Below are 25,290 nucleotides of genomic sequence, written 5' to 3'. Positions count from 1 at the left end.
ATACCCCAAAGACACTGTGTGGATCAATAAATGCTCAGCGCAAAGCTGCGATGGTTCTTATGGCATCCCATGAGTTGTGCGAATGTTGCGTGTTCCAACACCAACCCAAGGCCGTTCCACCAAAATCTCGGCTTGTACGTTCCCACCGCCGCAATTTGCACAACTTCATTATTGAGATGTGAGGCAGGGAGTTTATATAGGTCTGAACTTGGCGTTCAGGTCCAACGGTGCCGACCAGAAGAGAACAATCATAAGAAAACATCGAAAATAACCATGAACCATGAGTTACGTTGGGAAACAAGGCTGGTGGGCTGGGTTTGCACACCCGTGCGCAACCCCGCTCGCTCCCGCAGGCGCTTTGTGCTCTTCCAAAAGCATGAAATACAGATTTTGAGCTACAGAACAGAGGAAAATCCACAAGAGAATGAGAATGAAAACAATCTTGCCTTTTTACAGCATTTTTTGAGGCGAACGCGGAGAAAACGCGGCGGTGGGAAGCACAAAGCGCCACCGGGGCACCACACACAAACCCCAACGTTTTATATCCCCAAAACACACTCTTCTTATCAAAAAAGGCGCCCAAAAGCAGGCAGGGGAAATGAAAGGCGAGTGTCGGGAAGGGTTTATAAAAATGGCACATTTATTGCTACAGAACGGTCATGTACATGACGGCATCGAGTAACTACAGATGAGAAACAGGTACCGGCCCAACAAGCTGCCCTGGGCGGCTCTCGCTGCGGGAACAACTCCAGCGCGCAACCTGTTCGGCCACTTCTACAAATCAGAAATACACCAAAAAACATGAAAAAATCGAGGCACTCAGCCACACATTGAAAACAAGGTGTAACTGTTCATTTTTTTTTGTGTTTTTTTGTGTGTTTTTCCCTTTTTTTCTCGTTTTTTCCCCCGTTTTTACTGCCGCGCCTACGTGTACAGTCGCAAAAACGTCCCCGTTGCGACCTACAACTAAAAGGAAAAGCTACCGTACAGTTTCATCTCCATAACACATGGTAAAATAACGTCTTTTAAATAGTAAAATAAAGTAACAAACTTTTACTCAGAATGATTCCAAAAATCTACAAAGAAGAAATATTCAGAATCTGACCATTTTTTTTCTTTTTCCGTAATATTCCTGGTATAAAAGGATTGCTCCTGTGAAAAATAAGCCAAATATAGGTCTTTTTATTTTTAAATTTAGTTTTTTTTTTCTTTTTTCTCCTACTAGGGTGTACTACAGTCTATTTTATAGCAAAAAGAGCACTAGACAAACGAAGCTTTATAACAAAAAGCCAGGCACTGATACATGGTAAATCTCTGCTTGTTTGTTCTCTTATCGTCACTTAATTGCATCACAAGTAACAAGAATGAAAAAGGCCACAGTTCATATATCTTCACCATTACATAAGTCTATAATACTTGAAATGAGTATGGTCAAACCAGCACTGCACGAATATGGATCAACTTCAAGTCCCATGAGAAAGAACATCTTTTTGTTTTAATCAAAATTAAAAGGAACGAATGAACAAAAGAAACGCCAAAGGAAAAGGTCGGGCCCCCCGGGCCCTGTGCCCCGCTGTGTTGGAATCCATATTCCATATGAATTCATTCCATATTCCACCTCTGTGGTTTTTTCCAGTCAACCAGTGGACTAATTCTTATTTTTAATCGATATTCCCCTTTTTTTTAGAATTTTTTCGCGGTATTCTCGATTTGTGCTTGTTTCTGCTGCAATCTCGCCATTCCTGGCGTGGTTGGCGTTGGGACACGGGTCGTACTCTGCCTGCGGGATACAAAGGTGAACCCCCCCAGCCCTGCCCCCGGCGCCTTCCCCACCGCCCCCACCCCAAAAACACCCTAAAAAAACCCCCAAAACCTCGGAAGACTGAATCAGTACAAGTTGCATCACTGGTAGGACTGACAGTTGTCGAAACGTTAGTGTTCCTCGCAGCTACACAGAAGACAAATGGTAAAAAAGTTCTAGATGAACAGATTCCCTATTCAGCATATTCATAAATTACTTGAATGTGGAGGTGGATCAGTTCGGGAAAAGCTGCTAATTCCGGATTTTGCTTTCTGTCAGAGTTTCTGAGCCCGGTTTTCTCCCCGCAGGGCACGGCTTTGCTATAGAACCTTCAGCGCCTTGGCTGAGCATCGCCAGCCCCGTCCCCTCGGACGGAGGCAGCTCGAGCCGCACACGCCTTACCTGGGCTGGGGGACCACGGGGAATTCCCCACTTAGGCACCGGGGGGTTCCTTTGGAGACCCTGCGGCAGCTGGAGCGGAGCTGCGGTTCTGAAAGCCGCCATGGACGAGGGCGCGTCCTGCGGGGAGTCGGGGCCGCGAGCTCGGGAGGTGTTGGCAGCATCCGTCCCGCCGGCAGCATCATCATCCCGCTGCATCCATCCCGCTGGATCCATCCTGCTGGCATCATCCCGCCAGAAGCGTCATCATCCCGCCAGATCCATCCTGCTGGCATCATCCTGCTGGATCCATCCCACTGGATCCATCCTGCTGGCATCATCCTGCTGGATCCGTCCCACCGGCAGCATCACCATCCCGCTGGATCCATCCTGCTGGATCCATCCCACTGGCAGCATCATCATCCCGCTGGATCCATCCTGCTGGCATCATCCCACCGGATCCATCCCGCTGGCAGCATCATCATCCCGCTGGATCCATCTTGCTGGCATCATCCCACTGGATCCATCCCTCTGGCATTATCATCACCCCGCTGGATCCATCCTGCCGGCAGCACCATCATCCCGCTGGATCCATCCCGCTGGCATCATCATCATCCTACCAGATCCATCCTGCTGGCATCATCCCACCGGATCCATCCCACCGGCAGCACCATCATCCTACCGGATCCATCCTGCTGGCATCATCCCACTGGATCCATCTCGCCCGCAGCACCATCATCCTGCCGGATCCATTCTGCTGACATCATCCCACCGGATCCATCCTGCTGGATCCATCCTGCTGGCATCATCATCATCCTGCTGGATCCATCCTGCTGGCTCCATCCCGCCGGATCCACCCCGCTGGCATCATCCTGCCGGATCCATCCCGCCGCCATCCGTCCCACGGCGCTGTGAGCATCACCCCGAGCTGCTCCTTGAGTTCAGCGCGAGACCTTTCTTTATTTCTTTTAAGTTCCAGAAGCTAAACTTGTCCTTCATTTTCTGTCCACAGATCGCTGTAAATAAACACGAAGCTGGTCTTATCATTTTGTTTGGCGTTTCGCACGGTTCGTACGGGCAGCGAGCGCGGTCCTCAGCGTCTCAGGGACGGTCTCCGGACCGAAACCCGGCGGGACCCACCGGCTCGGCATCTGGAAAACACACCTCTATGGCTTGTTGGCGGGCATCGCGCTCTCGGCGCCATCCGCAGGGAGAAGCCGCGCGGCGCGGAGCGGCAGAGCTGGGCTCAAGCTTTGTTAATCCCCCTCTCAGCTAAACCTGCTCCGCGGGGAAGCTCTGGGGGCTCCTCCGGCGCCTGCCCTAGCGGGTCAATCCACCTCCACATTTGAGAAACTTATCGGCAAATCAAAGCACTGAGAAAGTTTTCTCGCTACTGAACATATTTACAGGTCTCAGCACGCACACAGCTAATCCGAATGGGGATGGGGATGTCGGAGGTGAGCACGTGGTAACTATCATATTTGTTCTTTACGTTTTTTCAGAAACAAACATAAAATTCAGATTCTCGTATCTCACTATTTCATTTAAATGAGACTTTTTTTCTGTTTTCAACCACACAGATTTTTATAAACAAAAGAACCGATACAATGTATTAAAACACATAATAACAAGAGTCTACATGTAAAAATATAACTTTTACATACACAATTTCAAAATAATGATACGTTTGCCATTTGTTGCATAAAATTTACAAATGTCTTTTCATTACTATATAACTGGCAAAACAGGAGAACAGATGGAACATTTAGACCGTTGGATGGATTTATGGCATTTATTCAGTGTCTATTGATAGGTGGGGAAAAAAACCGACTCGGTTTTATTTCAAATACACGCCAGGTCGGTGTGGCTGTAAAAATAGAGACTGGAACTCGAGACAAAAGGATGCTGACAAATACTTAACTAGGAGCACTATCTGGTAATCGTACTGTACACCAAAGTCCGGCGTTAATTCGGATTCACTATGGAAGTTGGTTCAATTGTGCCCAGACTTCAAAGCTAGTTCTCTGATGAGCTGCTGTGCCATATATGTTACTATTAAATATGTTAAGTAAAAACTTCATTCGTACTGGCCAGAGAAAATCCTGCTCTACCACCCCTCCTGGACAAAGTGCAACTTAATGCTTTAGGACTCATAAGGCTTGTTAGAATAATGCTGCATGATGACCAAAAATTGGCATTTCACAAAGAAAGGAGGAGGCAGCGAGTGGTCTACACTTAAATAATCCACTTAAAAAACGAAACGGAACAACGGAAAAAGGAAATCAATCGGATCTAGCACGCTACTTGCGATCCCCCCCCGCCCCGCGATGGTCCCCCCGTCGCCCCGAATCTGAGCGCGGACTCAGGCGGGGGACGCGGCACCCGCGCCGGGCTCGCAGCCACTTCCAGCATGTCATGGGTTTGTGGTTTTTATTGGTCTGTGTGGTTTTTCCCGATGATAGAAACATTGGAAGGCACAGTGGTAACGATTTGTAGCATTCTAACCTTGTACCTCTGAAAATCCCAGAAGAAAAGGGGGCGAGCGGAGCGGCCGGGGGGGGCGCTCCCGCCGTCCCCTCCGCCCCACGGCCCCAAGAAACGACTTTCTACTCTTAATTATGAATGAGAAGCAACGTCAGGGTCAGCGTTTCGTCCTGCACTACCCCTCCAGAGACAGAGTTGGCACTACAGGTCACCATAACCAAAAGAACCCAAAAAAAAGCCAAGGGGAGAGGGACAGAAATCAGACCAAAAAACCCTTATTTACAGTAAAATCTTCTTCTTAAAAAAGTTAATCAGTACTATTTTTTTACAGGAGCAAAAAAGTCTGAAACGAAGGAACAAAAGCTTACCATAGTCACTAAATTTTTAATATATATTTATATATATATTTATATATATATATATTTGTCATAGGTCTATAAGATCCATCTGTTCCTCCTACCCTAAGGAATGGCTAATGTCATCGCTTCCGTTTTCATTAGGACGTTTGCTGGTTTTGTAAGATCTGGGCAGCAAAGCTTCCCTTTGAATATCCAGTAAGTAGAAACACTAGCTGTCTAGCACACCAACAAAAGCGCTCGTTCTGCTTTCCTTCAGAAGTACACTTTTTCATTATTGCAAGTTTACAATTTTAAATTAAATAGTTTTTTTTTTTTTTTTTCTTCAGACTTACAAATTAATTATATCTTTTTTTTTTTTTTTTTTTTCCAAAAGAAGTTTAGGCACAAATGCATTGTCCCACAGTGTGGAGAAGATTGCCATTCAGTCTCTAGGCTGTGCACGGACAGCTCGGAACATACTGCGTTAGACATTCTGCGTGATATGTTAAAGAGAGGCGGCCCTCAAGTTGCACTTGGTTGTTTGCTCGTTTGTCTTTTTCCTCTCGGTTTTAATAATCGGGAATGCTGAAATCTCTTGCGTCTGCGGTTCTTAACTACTCAGACTTGTCTTATATTACAAAAAAGGGGTTAAGGAGAAGTGTTTATGTGGGTTTAAGATAATACAGCTGTTAAGGAAGTGGTCTCTTGCTTAAATGAAGAAATGTGGCAACTTGGACCTGCGGAAGAAACGAAACAAGTTGTTCTTAGTCGAGGAGCGTTGAGTGTGTGTCCCTGCGCCCGCCGCTCGGACACCGCCCTGGAAACGGAGGTGACCAGAATCCATTCCTAAGGGAGCTGCGCTGAACGAACTCGCCCGACCCCAAACTTGCCTGTTTTTACATCTGTCCCATGTGATTGGAGGCGTCTCCCATGCCAGGGTGCGGTCCTGCCAGCGAAAGCGGAGGAGGATCTGAAGACACCTTCTCTTCTTCCCTTCTTTTCAGACACGCCGCTTTTGGGTTCAGGTTTCTTTCTGTTCAATTGAAGCAAAAGGCCGTTTCAAACATTCACTTTTTAGAGCGGAATGGTCTGTCCATGGCACAAACGTTCAAAATCATTAAAAGTCAGTTATTTGCTCCAGTCCCCGAGGCTGCGGGCGGGCCGGTCAAGCGCTGGAACGCAGCACGACCCGCACAGGAGCTCTGCAAACACCCCGGGTGCTCTGCAGAGGAGCAGCCCGGCTTAATACTGAGGTTGGATCTTGCTACAGAACGTAAAACATGTCAAGGCCCTTCCCCAGCGCCCCAGTGCCACCGGGGAATACAAGTGAGGTGGGTGCTCAAGGTGCCCGGCCCGCTCTGGGTGACAAGGGTCAGGCATCCCTGGCCACACTTCCCCCAGCCAAAAACCATGTGAAACCCATGAGGGATCTATGGGATTCGCGGAAAGGAGGTTCTTGGAGACATGGTTGAGTGACAACCTTGGGTTAATGGTTGGACTCGATGACCTTGAGAGTCTCTTCCAACCAAAATGGTTGTGGGCATCCTGGGGTGGGTTAGAAGGGAGTGGTCAGTAGGTCCGAGAGGTTCTCCTGCCCCTCTGCTCTGCCCTGGGGAGACCACACCTGGAATCTTGTGTCCAGCTGTGGCCCCTCAGTTCCAGCAGGACAGGGAACTGCTGGAGAGAGTCCAGCGCAGCCACCAAGATGCTGCAGGGAGTGGAGCATCTCCCGTGTGAGGAAAGGCTGAGGGCGCTGGGGCTCTGGAGCTGGACAAGAGGACACTGAGGGGGGACTCATTCATGTTTACAGATATCTAAAGGGGGAGTGTCAGGAGGATAGACCAGGCTCTTCTCGGTGACAACCAATGATAGGACAAGGGGCAATGGGTGTAAACTGGAACACAGGAGGTTCCACTTATACATGAGAAGAAACTTGTTCCTGGTGAGGGTGGCAGAGCCTGGCCCAGGCTGCCCAGGGGGGTTGTGGAGTCTCCTTCTGTGCAGACATTCCAACCCGCCTGGACACCTTCAAGGACACTGACCTCGGACTTGCTGCTCTAAGCTGAGGATGACGGCCACAGCCTGGTGTAAGATCAGGAGCTTGGTCTGGGGCTTGTCGCTCTTGAGGTGGAGCTGCACCATGCGGCCCAGCTCCTTGAACGCCTCATTGATGTCGCGGACGCGCAGGCGCTCCCGGGCGTTGTTGGCCATTCTCCTCTCCTTTTCCCGCTCGGCTTTCTGCTCCGGTGTCAGGTCTTCGTCGTCGTTATTGCTGGGAGACAAAAGGAATACATCATTTTCTAATGATGTGGGAAACAAGGAGGGCGAAGGTCTTCAACAGAGCTTGCGCAAAACCAGGGCTACCGGTTATGAACAGACACCTGAGCAATTCAGACGCCTGCACAAAATTCAATCTCCTTACATTTTACACTGAGGAAAGCCTTAGTTTGGTACGAAGTTTTACATTCTGCAAGGCAGGACTGTGGGTATTTTAAAGAAGCAAAAAGGTAGTTTTTTTTTCAGTAACATATTCTATCACAGCCAATACTGCAATATTTTAAATGGTGGCAAATCAGTCGTTGTCACCGTTTAACCCCGAAGGACACGCTGGTGGCTCCTGTGCTGCTCCCAGCTTTGCTGCCTGTGGGTTCGCAGCACTAAGGGGGAACTTCTGCATCCTTTCGGCAACAAAACCGCGTTCTATCCAGATAAAACCATGATTTCAAATTGCAAACACATCCACTGGTGAGTCACTGGCACTATATAATTTGAATTGGCTATGCAAATGGAGTAATACCTTTTCAGCAGCGCTACCACCGTGGATTGAGATGTATAACTAAATATCGGGAGTAACCTTTTAAAGCTGCAAGCATGTTAAAAGCAAAAATGTTAGCCTACAAAAGCTTCAAAGCACATATAAATATGCAACAGTGACAGCTTATTTGTTGAATTAACCAGAAGTGCGATCACCTCACACCGGCACAAAGGTGCTTTCTTCTTACCGTATCATAAATGCACATGAAAGCTTCACTTCTACACATGGTTACATCAACACATTCACTCAGAGAAAATCCTGAATGTCATGTATTTTTTCCGATCATAAGAGATGTGAATATAATAAATTTAAACAGCAATGAGTGCTGGTCAATAGGTCCGAGTCTGCTCAGGCGTGTCTTACCTGGGCTTGGTTTTTATATAGGCCTGCGAGGACAAAAAGGCTGTGGAATCGTTGCAAAGATGCCCTGGACAAAGCAGGGCTGTGCCTGCATTGCAGCTTTTTTGGCTGCGATGACAAGTCTCTGCAGTGCTGAGCTGGACCTGGGGCCCCGTGGTGACAGGTAAGCCAGGCAGGTGGCCAGCAGGGACAAAGTAAAGCCTGTCCCGTGCTCAGGGTCACATTTGCAACACTCAGACACTGTCCATGTTCACCATCAGTTCCCAGAATCCGGCTACAGCTTCACTAATACCTCTCAACAATGTATAAAGAATATGGCGAACAACTAAAGATGTCTAAATCCTCCGCTTAAACCTGCGGAGCCCTAGACATTTACACAAGTTGAGGACCAGGAACGACCAATCTATTGCACAGATAAAGGAAAATCACACGGTTCGTTAGGTCAGATGCAGGTGCCATCAGCTCTTAGGCACATTTTCAAAGATATAGAAATATATACTGTATTCCAATTTGCAAGCATAGGCAGAAAGGAATAACAGCCCAATTAATACATTTGAGTGCAACGCAATTTCTTGCAACTTGCTCAGTGTCCAAATTTGCCAATTGCTGGAATTTGAGGGCGTCCTGGAGCACAGGTCCCAGCCGGGAACTCGGTACTGCCAGGCCAGCCACGCCGTTCCACTCAGGCTGTGGTTTTACCTGCCAGGAGAAAACCGCAGTTTCCTCCCGTTCTGTTCACTTCATCGAAATCCAGTAAAGGAATTAAATGAAGCGACACTATTATATACTGTTACCTAGATCTTGACCTAGTAATTGATTTGATATCCTTCTTGTCATCCTCTAGTTTCTTGTCCTCAGAAGACTTGGTGTCCTGGAGGTTTTCGTCTCCCTCGTCGTCAGATTTGATTTCGGAGCTGCCCGAAGAGACGCTCTGTCCCTGCAGTCCGGTTGGCATGCCTGCGAAAACACGCGGACCAGCTGTTAAGCGCCGCTTAACCCAACGCCTGACCTATCTGGGGCTGTGTCCCCTGTCCCCTGGGAAGGGTGACAGCCCAGTGTGGCGGGAAAATAATCAAAATATTGGCTACAATGAATGAGCAAGACCTTGTATGCTGTTCTAATAGCTTGGGCTCTTTCTTCTGTGCTTTAACGGGAAGATCAGCTGCCTCTAGGAACAAAGACCCCCCTGGTGGGTTTGGTTAGGATGGGTGAGCCCTGGGTGAGCCAAGGACGGGCACCCCGGGGCCACCCGAAGCCAGTGGAAATCCACGGGGCTGAGTCTCACCCTCAACTCCCACCTTTTGGATGTGTTTTCTACACTCTTAATCAGCCCTGGTATCAAACTGGCTGTCTGGAGGTCACTTGTCTGCACGCTCCTAGTTGTGATAACGGGAGCTGTAATCCCGGTGGCGCGTCCGGGACGGGGTTGGCAGATACTCACCCCTGTACGGGTCCTGGGGCGGGTTCAAATCCGGGGACGTGGCGGACTGGACGGGCAGCTGGGGCACCGGGACCTGGTTTGGCACGAGCGAGTGGCTCCCGCGGAGGCTGACCCCGTCCTCGCGGTGCGCGCCGACCTGCGGGGACACAGCCGGCGCTCAGGGCTGCGGTAACGGACACAGCCGGACGGGGAGACGGCGAGGGACAGGGAGACGGGGCGCGGGGACGTGTTTCACTAGAGGGCGCAGATGGCCCGTACAGCTGCATCGTGCACAGCTGTACCATGTACACCATGCACAGCCGAACCATGCACACTGTGCTCAGCTGTACGGCACACCGTACACACCTTGCACAACTGTACCGTGCACACTGTGTACACCAGGCGCAGCTGCACCATGCACACTGTGCACAGCTGTACTGTGCATGCCATGCACAGCTGCACCATGCACACTGTGCACAGCTGTACTGTGCATGCCATGCACAGCTGTAGCATGCATGCTGTGCACAAGTTGCACAGCCATACCGTGCACACCGTGTATGCCATGCACACCATACATACCCTGCACAGCTGTACTGCACACACCGCGCACGGCTGTACCATCCACACTGTGCACAGCCACACCATGCACACCCTACATGCCATGCATAGCTGTAGCATGCATACCATGCACAACTTGCACAGCTGCACCATGCACACTGTGCACACCTTGCACAGACACACCATGCACACCGTGCACAGCCATACCATGCACAGCTGTCGCATGCACACCGTGCATGCCATCCAGAGCTGTACTGCGCACACCATGCACAGTGTGCACAGCTGCACCATGCACACCGTGTACACCATGCACAGCTGTACCCTGCACACTGTGCACACCCTGCAGAGCCATACTGTGCACACCGTGTATGCCGTGCACAGCTGTACGGCACACTGCGCACAGCTGTACCATGCACACCATGCACAACTGTATTGTGCACACCATGCATGCCATGCACAGTTGTACTGTGCACGCTGTGCACAACCACACTGCATACAGTTGTAGCACACGCGCCATGCACACTGTGATACCACGCACAGCCGTACCATGCACAACTGTACTGCACACACTGTGCACGCCACGCACAGCCGTACCGCACACACTGCGCACAGCTGTACCACGTACACTGTGCACATCTGTACTGCACACACTGTGCACACCATGCACAGCCATACCGTGCACACTGCACACACCGCGCACAGTTGTATCACATAAACCACGCACACCGTGCACAGCCGCACTGCGCACACCACATACAGCTGTACCACATAAACGACGCACACCGTGCATCACACACACCGTATCCAGCTGTGCCACGCACACCTGTACAGCTGCACCGTGCACGCTGTGCACATCCGCACCGCATACTCAGTACAGCCGTCCTGTGCACGCCGCGTACAGCCGCAGGCGCACACCGCCGGGGAGGACGCGGCGCCACACGCCTGGTGACAAAGCCGGCAGAGCAGCTCAGGCAGGTAAAACGTCAAATCGTCTCCCAGGGTGCCGGCGCCGAGCGCACCGAGTCCTGCCCATCTGTCTTCTATCATGTCCGCCAACAGAGCTGACAATTATCTTAATGCCCATATGCTTAATTGTGAGCTCCTCAATTCCCCCGTTGCCGTCGGAAATCCTGCAGGAATTTCAATTTGGCATTCCGCTGGCATTTGGGGTGATCGGATTCGCGGCCCTGCCGGTTTCTCCCCCGCAATGGCGGTGAAGCCTCTGACAGCGGGAGCCCCCAAACGTCACCGCGTGTCACAAAAGACGAGAAGCCTCGTCCAAATGAGCGCTCGCTGTATTTCATTAACCACCCGGTCCCAAACCCAAAGGGGCGCCGTGACTCTGCGTGGCGCAGCAAGGAAGGGTTTATTAAACACTTGCAAAGCATCGTCCCCCCTCGCCGCGGCTCGGGGTCGCTCCTTCGTTACATAAAGGAGACCATCCAGAAAAGTAAAGCATTCAAAGAGTAAAACTGTAGGGACTTGCAGGAGGATTTAACATAGAAGCACCCGGAGCGGTAAGAGCAGCGCTGCTCAGAGCTGCGGGGTACGGACAGACGTGCGGAGGGACAGACAGACAGAACGTCCCTGCACGCTCCCACCAGAGCACTGGAAATCGCTCTTTATTCTCAAAAAGTACTGGGGCAGATAAAAAGATGGAGGGATGTTTCTAATCAGACTTACAAGATAATATAGGATAATTGTTAACAGCAAGTCGAGACCGCAGGCAGAAAGATAAAAGGGAACCCTGCCAAGGGGAACTTGAGAAAATCTTTTACTACGAGACCAAATGCAAATAACCGAAAGCAAGTGCAAAATAGCAGAGACAAAAACCCTCTCCTTGTTGAGACGTTTGAATTTTCAAACCACGAGACGCTAAGAAAAGACTGGAAGGGGCATTATTTGCTTTTAAGAAAGCATCAGATGTCACGGGGCGCTTAACGGCTGCGCTCCCGCAAATCTCAATGGTAAAACGCAATGAAACCCTGAGGACGCCTTTCAGGGGAGAAAAAGGGGTTTGTCTTCATACCTATGAAAGAAAAGAGCCAGGGAAATGGGCTGTTCTTCCCCATCCCCAGCTCACCATCCTTCTGTGATCATCGACAGCAAATGGTTTGGAGGATTTTTAAATCGATGTGTTGAATGCAAAGAAAACACGCCACAAAGTCACCACCGCTTTAGCACGGACATAGCGAGCTAAAGTTTTCTTTCTATTTAAAACAAAGATTTCCTGACATTTCTTCTCCTGTAGGTTCTCAAGAGACGGGGCAGGTAACCATCTATGTCGCATCTCACAAGGGAGTGCTAACAACTACCAATTCTCTTTCACAACCCGCCCTGTGATCAGTGCTGCTTGGTGAGATTTGCAGCTTTTTTCCTGCCAACCGGTAGATTTCATGGCCAACCCATGGCCATCCGTACATTTCTCCTCCCTGTGACTGACGTGAGCTCATTTTCCCCCATGTCCAGATGGGATGGTGTATTTTCCGAGACACAGAAAGACTTTGACTCCACTCGGGTTGCAAACATCTGTGTGTATGTGAACGTATCTACCGCAACAGATCCAAACCAACCAGGAGCAGAGGACTCAGGGCTGATTCTGCCACCGCATCTCCCCTGCCCACAGGATGCTCCGTCCAGTGTGAATACCCAAAAAACCACTTTTACAACAAACTTGAGGCCTCAGATGTCCCCTAAAACGGGCTGGCCATTTCCCGCTCTCTTTAACCATCATTTTCTTTCCTCCTTTGAGCATTTAAACGTTTCCACCCAAGCAGCCCGGCACCTTCTCAAGAGCATCACCACGTGCCAAACGTGTCTCAGAGCCACCGTCTGCCAGGGGACGCGACTTATGTCAATAAAGCCCGTCCTATGCGAGGTGTTAGGGCCCAAAAGCGAGATATGGCTGCGGGCAGCTCCCCGCATCGCTGGGGACACAAAAGCTGCTGCATTTTGCGCATCCCCCTCCCTCAGCAGCCAGCGGGACGCTGGTTCGCCTGTTACACAAACAACAGCTCTGCCCCGAGGCGGAGCCAAGATACGAATCGTTCCCCCCAGCCGGGGAGTGGAGATGAGAAATACTACTTATCTTTAGAGAATCAAACTCGCTTTGAAGTTGTATTAATATTTGATTTAGCCCCATCTCTTTAAACAGGCTCCTAGTGCAGCGCTCAGCAGACTGGAGTCAAAACCACCAACCCGACAAAGAACACATCCTAAAATGATACGGGAGGTGTGAGCGGGCTCTGCTCTTGATGTGCAAATCTCTGCCCTGCATCTTGCGGGTACCGAGCACGCTGTGGTGTCACGTACAGCCCGCTCGATAACCCAGCCCAAGGGAAAAGCCCACGAGAAGCCCCGGTTTGCTGGTTTGGTGGCTATTCAAGTTTAAAAAGTAGCAGTAGAGAGAAGGCGGGGATGGAAATCGGAGGATGACAATCGTTCGTGGCTGCACGTACCGGGTACCTGGCCAGACGGTGCCCGAACCGCACTTGCGTTAGGCTTTTATGGCATTGCAAATTTTCAGTAGCTACGTCTTGTCTTCTCTTACCTTTGCGTTTTTGTTTCATATACGGTGACAGGTATCAGTGCCAGCGTCAGGTTTTACTGGTTATGCAAGTGTGTGTGCATCCCAGGTTGCCTGCGCTGTCTGTACATTCATCAGGGACGCGAAGCCGCTTTAAGAAAATAGGTGGCAATTCATTCTCGAATACTCAGCATTTCACGACGGAGATGTTTTCCTGACAAAGAACCCCAACTATTGTGCTGTGTCTCAGCCGCTGGTTTCACCAATGGTGCCTCCAACCGGTACGTCCCAACGGCACCTGCTAACCTGGATTTTGCTTGGAATTACCTCGGCTTCCGTGTGTCGTGTATATGATGATGGAAACTTCATCCTCCAGAGCAAGGAAACACCTTTCTGCCCCAGGAGTGCATCCTGAGCAGCAAGAAATGGTCCTAGAGACATTTCTTTTATTGCTTACAGGTGGGCATTGGAAGTTTGGGCATGGGAAGGAGCAGCCACAAGCTGTAAGAAGTTGGGGGCACTGCACCCCTTTCCTTACAGTTAACCCTCCTCGTGCTGAGAGGTGACTTTCCTATGATTAACTGTTGAAATACAAAAGAAAACTATCACCTCCAGCCTTTGAGCTCCGCTTAGGAAGAGATTAGTCCTAACTCGCCGATATCACGAGCAAACGCAACGAGCAACACGCTTTGTCCCTCTAAACCCCATGACCTTGTGTTATCCACTTAGATAAATAAAAGCAGGCGGCGGGCAAGTTGTAAGGTGATGCATGTTAACATGTGTTCAATATTGTCAAAATTTATAAGGCTGACAGAAAGCAGATTTGTGCAAAGCCCTCAGAAACCTCTAGCGCTATATTAAAAAGGGAACAGCGCAGGGCACTCCGACACAAATGGTCTCGCACTGTATGTGTGGATTATTGGTCCAAATTATTCCCTCTTATTTAACTGCACCAAGGTCTTTCATCTCCACGCTATACAATAATAGTTTCCATATGACCGGTGGCTCAGCTATAAATAAGATCAAAAGAAAAAGAAAGGATTTAATAAAAATCAAGAAAAAAAAGACGACGTTAAGAGTGGCATTAAATCAGGAAAAAAGCCAAGTTCACATTTCTTTCTAGAGCAAGAAGTAGCGCTGAGTCCCGAGCAGCTTGCCAAACCTCTTATGAAAGCGCTGCTGGCGAGCCAGTTGTGTGCAAACGCCGTTGAAACGGAGCCCAAAGTGGCAAAGCCGGGCTTTGCCGTTCAAAGGAGGGAGAAGATGACGCTCAAGGACCAACAAGCGCAAGCGCCACGTCTCCAGGCGAGGCCACGGGAGCCGCCCCCCAGCACTAATTCACCCCACTTTCCCACCACGGGAGATAATTAAAGTATTTTAAGGGAAACCAACCGGTTGCGACCTATTCTGGAGAAGGGGTTGCCATGGCCGGCGGAGGAAGTCACTGCAATAATCCCTGCGATTTATTTCCAACAGAGATGATTATTCATTGAAGTATTGGCTAAATCCGGAGATATAAAGGGTCCTAAAGTGCAGGATTAGGAATATTAAGTCTTCTTCGCCGAACGGCCAGGGAGGGAGGGGAGGAAATGATGCCACGAGCAAGTCTGCACACCTGGATGCTTGATTTTACCCAGCCCAGAGCATCCTCACCCTGGCTGCTGCCTTCATCCTGAGCATCCTCATCCTCTCTGCTGCCTTCATCCCCAGCATCCTCACCCTGGTTGCTGCCTTCATCCCGAGCATCCTCACCCTGGCTGCTGCCTTCATCCCCAGCATCCTCACCCTGGCTGCCGCCTTCATCCCGAGCATCCTCATCCTCTCTGCTGCCTTCATCCCCAGCATCCTCACCCTGGCTGCCGCCTTCCTCCCGAGCATCCTCACCCTGGCTGCTGCCTTCATCCCGAGCATCCTCACCCTGGTTGCTGCCTTCATCCCGAGCATCCTCACCCTCGCTGCTGCCTTCATCCCGAGCATCCTCACCCTGGCTGCTGCCTTCATCCCCAGCATCCTCACTGTCACTGCTGCCTTCATCCCGAGCATCCTCACCCTGGCTGCTGCCTTCATCCCAGGCATCCTCACTGTCACTGCTGCCTTCATCCCGAGCATCCTCACCCTGGCTGCTGCCTTCATCTCGAGCATCCTCATCCTCTCTGCTGCCTTCATCCCCAGCATCCTCACCCTGGCTGCCGCCTTCCTCCCGAGCATCCTCACCCTGGCTGCTGCCTTCATCCCGAGCATCCTCACCCTGGTTGCTGCCTTCATCCCGAGCATCCTCACCCTCGCTGCTGCCTTCATCCCGAGCATCCTCACCCTGGCTGCTGCCTTCATCCCCAGCATCCTCACTGTCACTGCTGCCTTCATCCCGAGCATCCTCACCCTGGCTGCTGCCTTCATCCCAGGCATCCTCACTGTCACTGCTGCCTTCATCCCGAGCATCCTCACCCTCGCTGCTGCCTTCATCCCGAGCATCCTCACCCTCGCTGCTGCCTTCATCCCGAGCATCCTCACCCTCGCTGCTGCCTTCATCTCGAGCATCCTCACTGTCACTGCTGCCTTCGTCCCGAGCATCCTCACCCTCACTGCTGCCTTCATCCCCAGCATCCTCACCCTCACTGCTGCCTTCATCCCCAGCATCCTCACTGTCACTGCTGCCTTCATCCCCAGCATCCTCACCCTCACTGCTGCCTTCATCCCCAGCATCCTCACTGTCACTGCTGCCTTCATCCCGAGCATCCTCACCCTCACTGCTGCCTTCATCCCCAGCACGCGTCCTGCTCCGCTCCTCCAGTTCACCATATTGCACCAAAAAGCAGTTTAAGGAGCAGGCAGCTGTGGAGCCCAAACCCGGGAAACCAAACACGACGGGTTTAACCACAGCCCTAATTAGCTGGTTTAGTAATGAAAGGAGCCATTGTGCAAGGACAACGCCTTCCAGAAAAGGTGCCGTTTAAATAGTGGTCAGTGGTTTCTCTCCCGGTCAAAATGAAGTTTATAGCTCCGAAGTAATTTAAAAATATGATAGTGGCTGTAATTGCGCAGCATTAGGAATGTCAACCAATTAGGCAGAAAATGGTGCCATATAAAACCTGCACCGGTGCCTGTTCTGCCCGACTTCATTCCAATAAGGTCATTCTGTCCAGTTTTTTTTGGTAATATATATTCTACCTGCTAACTAAAAAACACAGACAAGCAAAACCAAACCACAGCTGCAGCCGCTACAACCGTGCTAAAGCTTCGGAACACAAAAGACACTGCAACAAACCAGCAAAAGCCACATTTTGCCTTTTAAATAACGCCAAGTCGCTTGACTTTTTGTTTATGTAGGGATGACATAACCGAATTACTTCACGAGCTGCTACTTTAACTCCTAGGAGTGGAAAATTCCATAAGTTACTGTAATGTGGATGTAAAGAGCGGCGATGCGCAAGCCCGGGCCGCGTTGCTGTGGGCCGCGTGTGAAGCGTGCGGGCTGCTCCTGGGCTTCCCAGCACTAGCTTAGCAATAACACAGCCCAGTTTGTGGGTTACGACAATTTTAATCGACGCCCTTGTGCGCTGCCATGGAATAAACGTGTTTCCTAAGAGCAGTGTGACACAACCCCCACGTTGTGCTCATTCCTGCCTCTTTCCAGAAGTTTCTTTGCGGGTGTGGGGTGGTTTGGTCCCAGCTTTACGAGCACACCTCGCTGTTCGTGACCGTGTTTCCGGCCCCGCAAACGCTGGTGCATGTGCTGAACTCCAACGTCACGGCTGGTCCCCGGGGGACCACGCGTGTTTGTGCAAGCTGGGTGTGCGCGGGGTGGGAAAGCTGAACCTCCCCTGCCCCACGAGCCCCAGACCCCGCAAAGGGCCCGGCTTCGGGTGGTGCTGGGGGTCCCAGCAACAGCTTTTCCCCCTGAGCTCCTGCACCGGAGAGCTGGGATTTCAGAAACAGCCTCATTTTGAGCCTTTCCTGCCGTAATTCTGACTGAGGAGCAGGCAGGAGCACACAGGGTGCAAGCAGGAGCACACAGGGTGCAGGCAGGAGCACAGGCAGGAGCAGGCAGGGTGCAGGCAGGAGCAGGCAGGGTGCAGGGGGGAGCACAGGCAGGAGCAGGCAGGGTGCAGGCAGGAGCAGGCAGGAGAGGGCACGGTGCAGGCAGGAGTGGGCAGGCAGGAGCACACAGGGTGCAGGCAGGAGCATGCAGGAGCAGGCAAGGTGCAGGCAGGAGCAGGAAGGGTGCGGGCAGGAGCACAGGCAGGAGCAGAGGCAGGAGCGGGCAGGGTGCAGGCAGGAGCACACAAGGTGCAGGCAGAAGCACAGGCACAAGTACACAGGGTGCAGGCAGGAGCACAGGCGGGTGCAGGCAGGAGCACATGCAGGAGCACACAGGGTGCAGGCAGCAGCAGGCAGGGTGCAGGCAGGAGCACGCAGGGTGCAGGCAGGGTGCAGGCAGGAGCACACAGGGTGCAGGCAGGAGCAGGCAGGGTGCAGGCAGGAGCACACAGGGTGCAGGCAGGAGCACACAGGGTGCAGGCAGGAGCACAGGCAGGAGCACACAGGGTGCAGGCAGGGTGCAGGCAGGAGCACACAGGGTGCAGGCAGGGTGCAGGCAGGAGCACACAGGGTGCAGGCAGGGTGCAGGCAGGGTGCAGGCAGGGTGCAGGCAGGGTGCAGGCAGGAGCAGGCAGGGTGCAGGCAGGAGCACGCAGGGTGCAGGCAGGGTGCAGGCAGGGTGCAGGCAGGGTGCAGGCAGGAGCACACAGGGTGCAGGCAGCAGCAGGCAGGGTGCAGGCAGGAGCACGCAGGGTGCAGGCAGGGTGCAGGCAGGAGCACACAGGGTGCAGGCAGGAGCAGGCAGGGTGCAGGCAGGAGCACACAGGGTGCAGGCAGGAGCACACAGGGTGCAGGCAGGAGCACAGGCAGGAGCACACAGGGTGCAGGCAGGGTGCAGGCAGGAGCACACAGGGTGCAGGCAGGGTGCAGGCAGGAGCACACAGGGTGCAGGCAGGGTGCAGGCAGGGTGCAGGCAGGGTGCAGGCAGGGTGCAGGCAGGGTGCAGGCAGGAGCAGGCAGGGTGCAGGCAGGAGCACGCAGGGTGCAGGCAGGAGCACGCAGGGTGCAGGCAGGGTGCAGGCAGGGTGCAGGCAGGGTGCAGGCAGGAGCACACAGGGTGCAGGCAGGAGCACACAGGGTGCACGGCGGGCACAGCCGCTCTCTACAAGTTTCCGGCCCGTACCTCCCACTGCTACTTTATTTACTGCAGCTGGCCGGCCTTTTATAGCCTGTTTCATGTATTAAAATTCAAATGTGGAAAACATTACCAGTATCCTCCTTGATTTTTTTCTCTTTTTTAAAATCCCCCCCCCTTCAACTTCCTTTTCAGCGTGGAATGTATCAAATGGTCAAAGGCGAACTTCAGCCTGACTCGACTCCCAAACTATTTCCTTTGTTCTGATGTTTTCCCTTCCAAATTCAGACCAGTTTTCCAAAAGAAACCATCGGGCCCGACTCCTTTCGCCCGAGCGGCGGCTGCAGACAGTGAGTAATGCTGCAGACTCGGGGTTTTCAGAGAAACAGCCTCGTTTGGTTCGCAAAGCACCCAAATTCCGCTCAGCCACCTTGCAACTTATTTAGCAGAGTCCAAACCAAAACCGGTCCGACCCCATCGCTCCTGAAAAAACAAGCGTCTCCGCAGCCCTAAGAACGCGAAGGAATTGCTGGATGCGTTGCTCGTTGTCGCTGCTTTTTGTTGTCTCAATCTAACCTCACCTACATCTGGTAGTGAAGTGAGGAGCACAGATTTATGGAAGGAACCGTCTCTGAAGCGATGCCCTGGGTGCGTGTTGCAGCAGTTTAACATATGCAAAGCCAACACAGCTAGAAAAGTTAAGCTCTTTTCTCTTGATTGAGAGCAGATACGCAGGAACGGTTGTAAGTCACAGATCTGGCTTTTAATAAAGCCAGATTTCTTCATTAAAAGAAGTTTTGTTTAAACACTGGAGGAAAAAATAGCTTTGTATCGCTGAAAATCTTCGATTATATGCATCCCAAGTGTATTTAACAGATTACCTGAGGCCAAGCTAAATTACAATCTCGACTTTCCTTTTGTGAATTCTCAGCGACCGCCACACAGCAAAACAATGTCTGCTTCGTGCTCATTTTACTGGGAAGGGGAGAGGAGATGGATTGAAGGGAGCTGCTGAAAAAGCACCTTTTACCTCTCACAACCTTTCACCAGACCACTCGCACTTCACATTTGGTGTCCTTTTTAATCTGCAAAGTCACGGCTTTTAATGCTATTTTACATCGCTTTTAGCGACGTTTAATTTAACGAGGAGAATATCAAAAAGAAGCAAACCCCTCCTTATTTTCCTTTCTCAGGCGCTGCATTTCAACAACCGATGTTACATTTTAATAACTTGAAGTAATAGGAATTATGGGCGTTGTATGCGGTCAAGTTGAAGGGGAGAACTGTCTGGTCAAGGGGAGCTGGGTGAGGACACCTGAAAATCAACGTGGGGGAAGCAGGAGACAGCTGGGATGTTTTAATAACGGCCAATCTGGGTCGTGAGAGCTCTGGGTGATGGTCAGGCTTGGGTTAGAAATAAAACCCAATGGAGAATTCTGAGGGTTTGGGATGGCCCTGCTGAATAAATCCCCGCTCCCCCAAACACTGGATGCTCATTATTGTATAATCACCTAACCCACTGTCCCCAGCAAGCAGCGGGGACGTGGTAATTATGGAATAATTGGCCACCAGAAGAAGCTCCTTCCTTCCTTCCTCACACTTGGGCATCAAAGTTTGCCTTTCTTTTTCTTCTTCCCTCGCCAAAAGAGAAAAGGAGGAATCCCGCCTGAATCCCGTCAAATCAAACTCAAAATGTTTGCATTTTCCAGATGATGTCTAATCCTATTTGGAATGCTTCTGAACATTTGGCCTTGATTACATCGTGGAGCAACGAATTTCACAGGTCATTGTGTGTTGAATAAAAAGTATTTCTTTTTGTCAGGTTCACTGAATGTCCCCTTGTTCTTTAATTATAAGGCGGGATGAATAGGAGAGCTAGATTTACCTTCTCTATGCCGCCCATTATTCTATGCACCTCTATTATGTCTCCTCTTATTCATCTCCTTTCTAAACAAAATCAGCACAATCTGTTCGGGCTCCCTTCACATGAAAATCCTGCCACGCTCGCAGCCCTTCCTGCTGCTCGTCCCCAAACTCGTTCCGCTACACTTTGAGACGGGAAACCAAACCACAACACAGGGAACGTACATACATGTATGTATATGTAATTATACACCCCCAGCATATACCATCACTCCATCATTTGGGTGCGCCTTTTCAATTCAATGGGCTTTTGGGCTTGTTTTTCGGGACTCTTGCACACTGAGGAGCAGTTTCCAGGTGGCTCCAGCAGAGGCAAATGCTCTCCTCCCGACACATACGGTTAATTGCAATTCCTTCTCCTAATCTGCCCTGCCCTGCCCTTAGGCCGCGGGATGAGCCGGGATCAAGCCCAGTCCTCCCTGCCCTGCCCTTAGGCCGCGGGATGAGCCGGGATCAAGCCCAGTCCTCCCTGCCCTGCCCTTAGGCCGCGGGATGAGCCGGGATCAAGCCCAGTCCTCCCAGCGCCGCGCAGCAGCGACCGGCTCACCAATCTGTCCGGTCCCTTTCTCTTCCCACGTTATTTTCCCCTCGTTTTAATTAACCTAAATAGCCTCAACCATCTGAAAATCCCAGCAGGTAACCCCTCGTTCCCTCCCTCCATTCCATGTGCGAGCAAGCAACTCTATTTCTGGAAGGAAATGGGAAGTATAAAGGCGAATGCCTGTGAATCCTGTTGGAGACCGCACTGATCCAGTTCAGCTCTGCGTGTGCACAACTCCAGCGCTTCCTAACCGAGAACTGCTGCAGAACCCTTGTTTCTCATTAACTTCTGCTTTAAGATTTCTGTAGACTCATATGCATTATGTAAGCTACTCTTCCTTATTATTTTTCTGACATTAAAGAAGATTGAAGAGACAAGCTTTTCCTTTGTGAGAGAGAAAGCGACGGCAAAATATTTCCTCCGCAAAGTGCAAGACATCTGTCCTGGAGACCTGAGCGGTGCACGAAGAGCAAATTACAGACCTAATCCCGCAGGCTTTTGTGGCACGTCACCCGGGCAGGCAGCACTGACCGACCAGGGACACGGGGACACGAGCTTGTGAGCCCGAGGAGGGTCAGCAAAGCCCGGCTTTGTGCACCGCTTAGTTCACACTGGAGAAGGGCTGTGTAATCCCGAGTGAAGCACAGCCCACTTCTAGTCCAGCTCTAGCTTCTCCCTTCTCCCCCCGACTTTAAGCATGTGTTTAGAACAAGGACAGGATTAGCTACCGTTCCTTAAACCTCCAGCCCTGCATGCCAAAGCTGAGCCTTACAGTAAGAACTGCACCCGGATTCCCAAGCCAGAGGTGGGTCCTGAGTAAAACACAACACTGGTGACATCGTTTCGAAAGCAAAAAGGGACAAGCGTTTCAGGAGCCCTCAGCCAACCCAGGCTTTGTTAGCAAGGACGGTTAACGAGCAGCCGGGTACCAGCGATACCAACCGCTGAGGGTACAGCTGGGGACAAACAGCAATGGGGACACTCGCTGGCATCTCATGCACATACACACATTTTGGTTGGAAATGACCCTCAAGATCGAGTCCTGACGTTAATGTCCCATGTCCCTGAGAACCTCACCTGTGTGTATTGTCAACCCCTCCAGGGCTGGTGACTCCAGCACTGCCCTGGGCAGCCTGTTCCAATGCCCCACAGCCCTTTGGGGAAGAAATTGTTCCCCAGATCCAACCTCAACCTCCCCTGGCGCAACTTGAGGCCGTTTCCTCTCATACTGTTGCTGGTTACTTGGGCGCAGAGGTCAAACCCCTCCATGCTCCACCTTCCGGGCAGTTGTAAGAAGGTCTCCGCTCAGCTTTCTGTCCTCCACAGCCACACAACAGCTCGCACGCACACCCCGCCCAAGGGAAAAGCAGCATTCTCCCCGCAGATACGCACACCCCGGTACGGAGAAGCCAGGACTCACCATGAGCGAGTGGCGGTTGGCGGAGAGCAGGCCGGTGCCGTAGCCGGAGCCCAGCCCGGCCATGGCTCCGTTGTGCGAGGGCCCTATCAAGCCGTGCATGTCGGCGTGGCCGCCGGGCATGGCGGTGGCGGGGCCCACGGCGTGGTTGCGCAGGACGTGGATGGCGTCGTCCAGCCGCTCCAGGCGGTCCTCGATGCGGCTCTGCTGTGGGGACACACAGAGCGGGAAGAGCATCAGCAGGCGCCGGGCACCGGGCGCTGCCCGGCGTGCGTGGGACGGCACGGACAGCCCGTCCTCCCTTCTCAACCCCTTGCTCTTTATTTCTCTCGCTTTGGGCCTTTTGGTTCGTTTTGGTTTCTATTTCTTTTCTCTGTTTCCCTCAGGTAACATTTAGAGTAGCGTTGCGGGGAAGGAGAGAGCATGGTTAACACGAGTACAGCTTTGATTTTCATGGGCAAAACAGGTTCAATGATTCCTCATGAACATAATCATTACAGTACATACGTTGCCCTCTGTGTCTTTGAAAAGTTTTAGTGATACTTAAAAAAAAATAATAATAAAAAAATAAAAAAGAAGTAGAAGTAAAGAAACAAATATACCACTGATCATAATCAAGCTCTGACCGGGATTTTCCTCCCCCTGTCTAATCCCAGGATCACACACAAGGAGAAACTACCAGGTCCTACGGCTGAGGCTTCGGCCGCTCGTCACACAGGACGTGTCCGTGTGTCCTGCTCTGGGAACGACCCGTCTGCGGAGCGGGGAACCTCAACTCTTTGCTCTTTCATTAAGTACAAAGGGGGAAGCTCTCAAGGACAGTCCTGAAGCACTGGGGAACCTGAGCTGCAGACAGGATTAGGCAGAGCTGATGGATCTCTTCAGCACATCTCTAAACCAACCCATTGCTCTCCAAATAACTAAGAAACGTCCCGAAGACAGAGAGCCTAGAAAATATCACAGTCAATCACGAGCAACATTTCTGTATTGGGGCAGGAAAAACAGTCCATGCTGATTCCTGACCCTGGCAAACTGCTAACGAAGCCAACAGGAGTGCGGTATGGCCCGCTCCACGGGTTCAATGCTGCCCTCTCGGCTATTAGCTGATTGCTTTGTTCTTAAGGAAACTTTGAAGCTCTAGCGCTATGTGTTTTACACCCGACAATATGTCAGGCATTCCACACCGCTCAGTGAAACCACCTGCACTTTCACCTGAGACCAACAACCAACCGAGAAGAGCGAGCCGGAGGACACGGGGCTTTGTGCAGTTCCCCCCTGTCCTACCGTGCCTTTGGCCAGCTCCGGCTCTCGCTCACCCTTCCATGAAGGAAGGCACCAAGTCTTACTGACACCTCTTTAACCCTCTCTGCCACATGAGCATTTAGGAGCAGCTTGGCTGGGTAAGCTCAGCTTGCTGGTGTTTCTCAGGGAGAGACGCGAGCGACAGGCCAACGTCCTGCGTGACAGCCCCACGGCTTTCTACTCCCCTTTGCTCCTCAACCTATTCCATCCACCTGCTCAGCAGCCCCTTATTTTTGTGGTCCTCGCTCCCCTTTTCAATAGTTTCAACACAACATCCCCGGTGGATTAGGAGACCCTGGCCAGCAGCACCTCAAACCGCATCACGGATCTCCAGAGCACCCATGAGACAAACTGAGAGGTGGGGAAATCAAGCCCGAGGGCCTAAGTGGTCACTAACGAAATGAAAACCTGTGTGAGAAGAATGGATGAGAAATGGAAAGAACAGCAAGTAAAATACTGAGGCAGAGGAGGTCACCAATCAAAACATACCAAAGAGTGTAAGGGACCTTCATAATTGGGAGATGATGACGCTTGACCTCCATTTCTAGACCAAACAGCTGTGCCTGCTAATAGTAAAATCGGAATTACCATTAGAACTATGCAAACAAAAATGTCTTTCAAACTTTTTGGACAGTTTTGTAGACACGTAAATGCCGTATTCCAGATAGACTATAGAGCAGACATATGGAGAACTTCCAAAATACACACGGATGGAAAAAAAAAAGAAAAAGAAAGGTATTTTGTAGCGAAGCACATAGATGCAGGCCACAGAGCAACTCCGCATACAGGGCCGCATTCATTGCAGCTCAGCGAGGAGCAAACGTGGCGCTGGTGGATGGAGGAGCCACAGACAACACGCTCCACGCCACCCATGACCTCGTCCCACCAGCGAGCTTACAAAATCTTTAATAAAATAATAATATTACTAATAAAAAATGGCGAGTGAAAGCACCGCACGCAACATTCACGTATAGGCCGATAAGGTTTGCGCTCTCTCGGGGCGGAGTGTTCGGTCTGAGCCAAAACCTTCGGGTTTGTATCCGCTGCTCTAATCCTGCTCCTGTTGCCGCGGGGAGAAAAGGGGTCCTGCCCCCCACAGCCCTTCCGAGGCAAACACGGGGAAAATAAGGCCTTTTTTAAAGTATTTTCCCAACAGCTTTTATATATATATATACAGCACAACGCTTAGATAATTTATAACACTCTTTCAAACGAGTGATCTCCTGAACGATCTCGAAAAGCGGGGTTAAGCAT

General features: G+C 51.2%; 1 protein-coding gene across 37 annotated transcripts in view; it reads right to left on the bottom strand.

Moving 5' to 3' along the window:
• Window positions 1-622: 622 nt before the first annotated feature.
• The window catches only part of LOC102098165 (transcription factor 4), a 175,873-nt gene continuing 151,205 nt past the window's right edge, over window positions 623-25,290 (bottom strand). For 21 of the 37 annotated variants that reach the window (XM_065044565.1, XM_065044574.1, XM_065044581.1 and 18 more), the window contains 7 exons: window positions 24,526-24,602; window positions 22,738-22,941; window positions 9,618-9,753; window positions 8,971-9,133; window positions 7,044-7,273; window positions 5,892-6,034; window positions 623-5,738 (listed from right to left, as the gene is read on the bottom strand). In XM_065044565.1, the coding sequence (XP_064900637.1) occupies window positions 5,898-6,034; window positions 7,044-7,273; window positions 8,971-9,133; window positions 9,618-9,753; window positions 22,738-22,941; window positions 24,526-24,602 (947 nt within the window). In that variant the 3' untranslated portion in view covers window positions 623-5,738; window positions 5,892-5,897. The remainder of the gene's footprint in view (window positions 5,739-5,891; window positions 6,035-7,043; window positions 7,274-8,970; window positions 9,134-9,617; window positions 9,754-22,737; window positions 22,942-24,525; window positions 24,603-25,290) is intronic. The other 16 variants (XM_065044579.1, XM_065044563.1, XM_065044559.1 and 13 more) reach the window with 8 other exon arrangements.

This window comes from Columba livia, chromosome W (assembly GCF_036013475.1).
Source record: "Columba livia isolate bColLiv1 breed racing homer chromosome W, bColLiv1.pat.W.v2, whole genome shotgun sequence".
Taxonomy (NCBI): domain Eukaryota; kingdom Metazoa; phylum Chordata; class Aves; order Columbiformes; family Columbidae; genus Columba; species Columba livia.
This window is presented reverse-complemented; position numbering and strand designations above follow the sequence as displayed.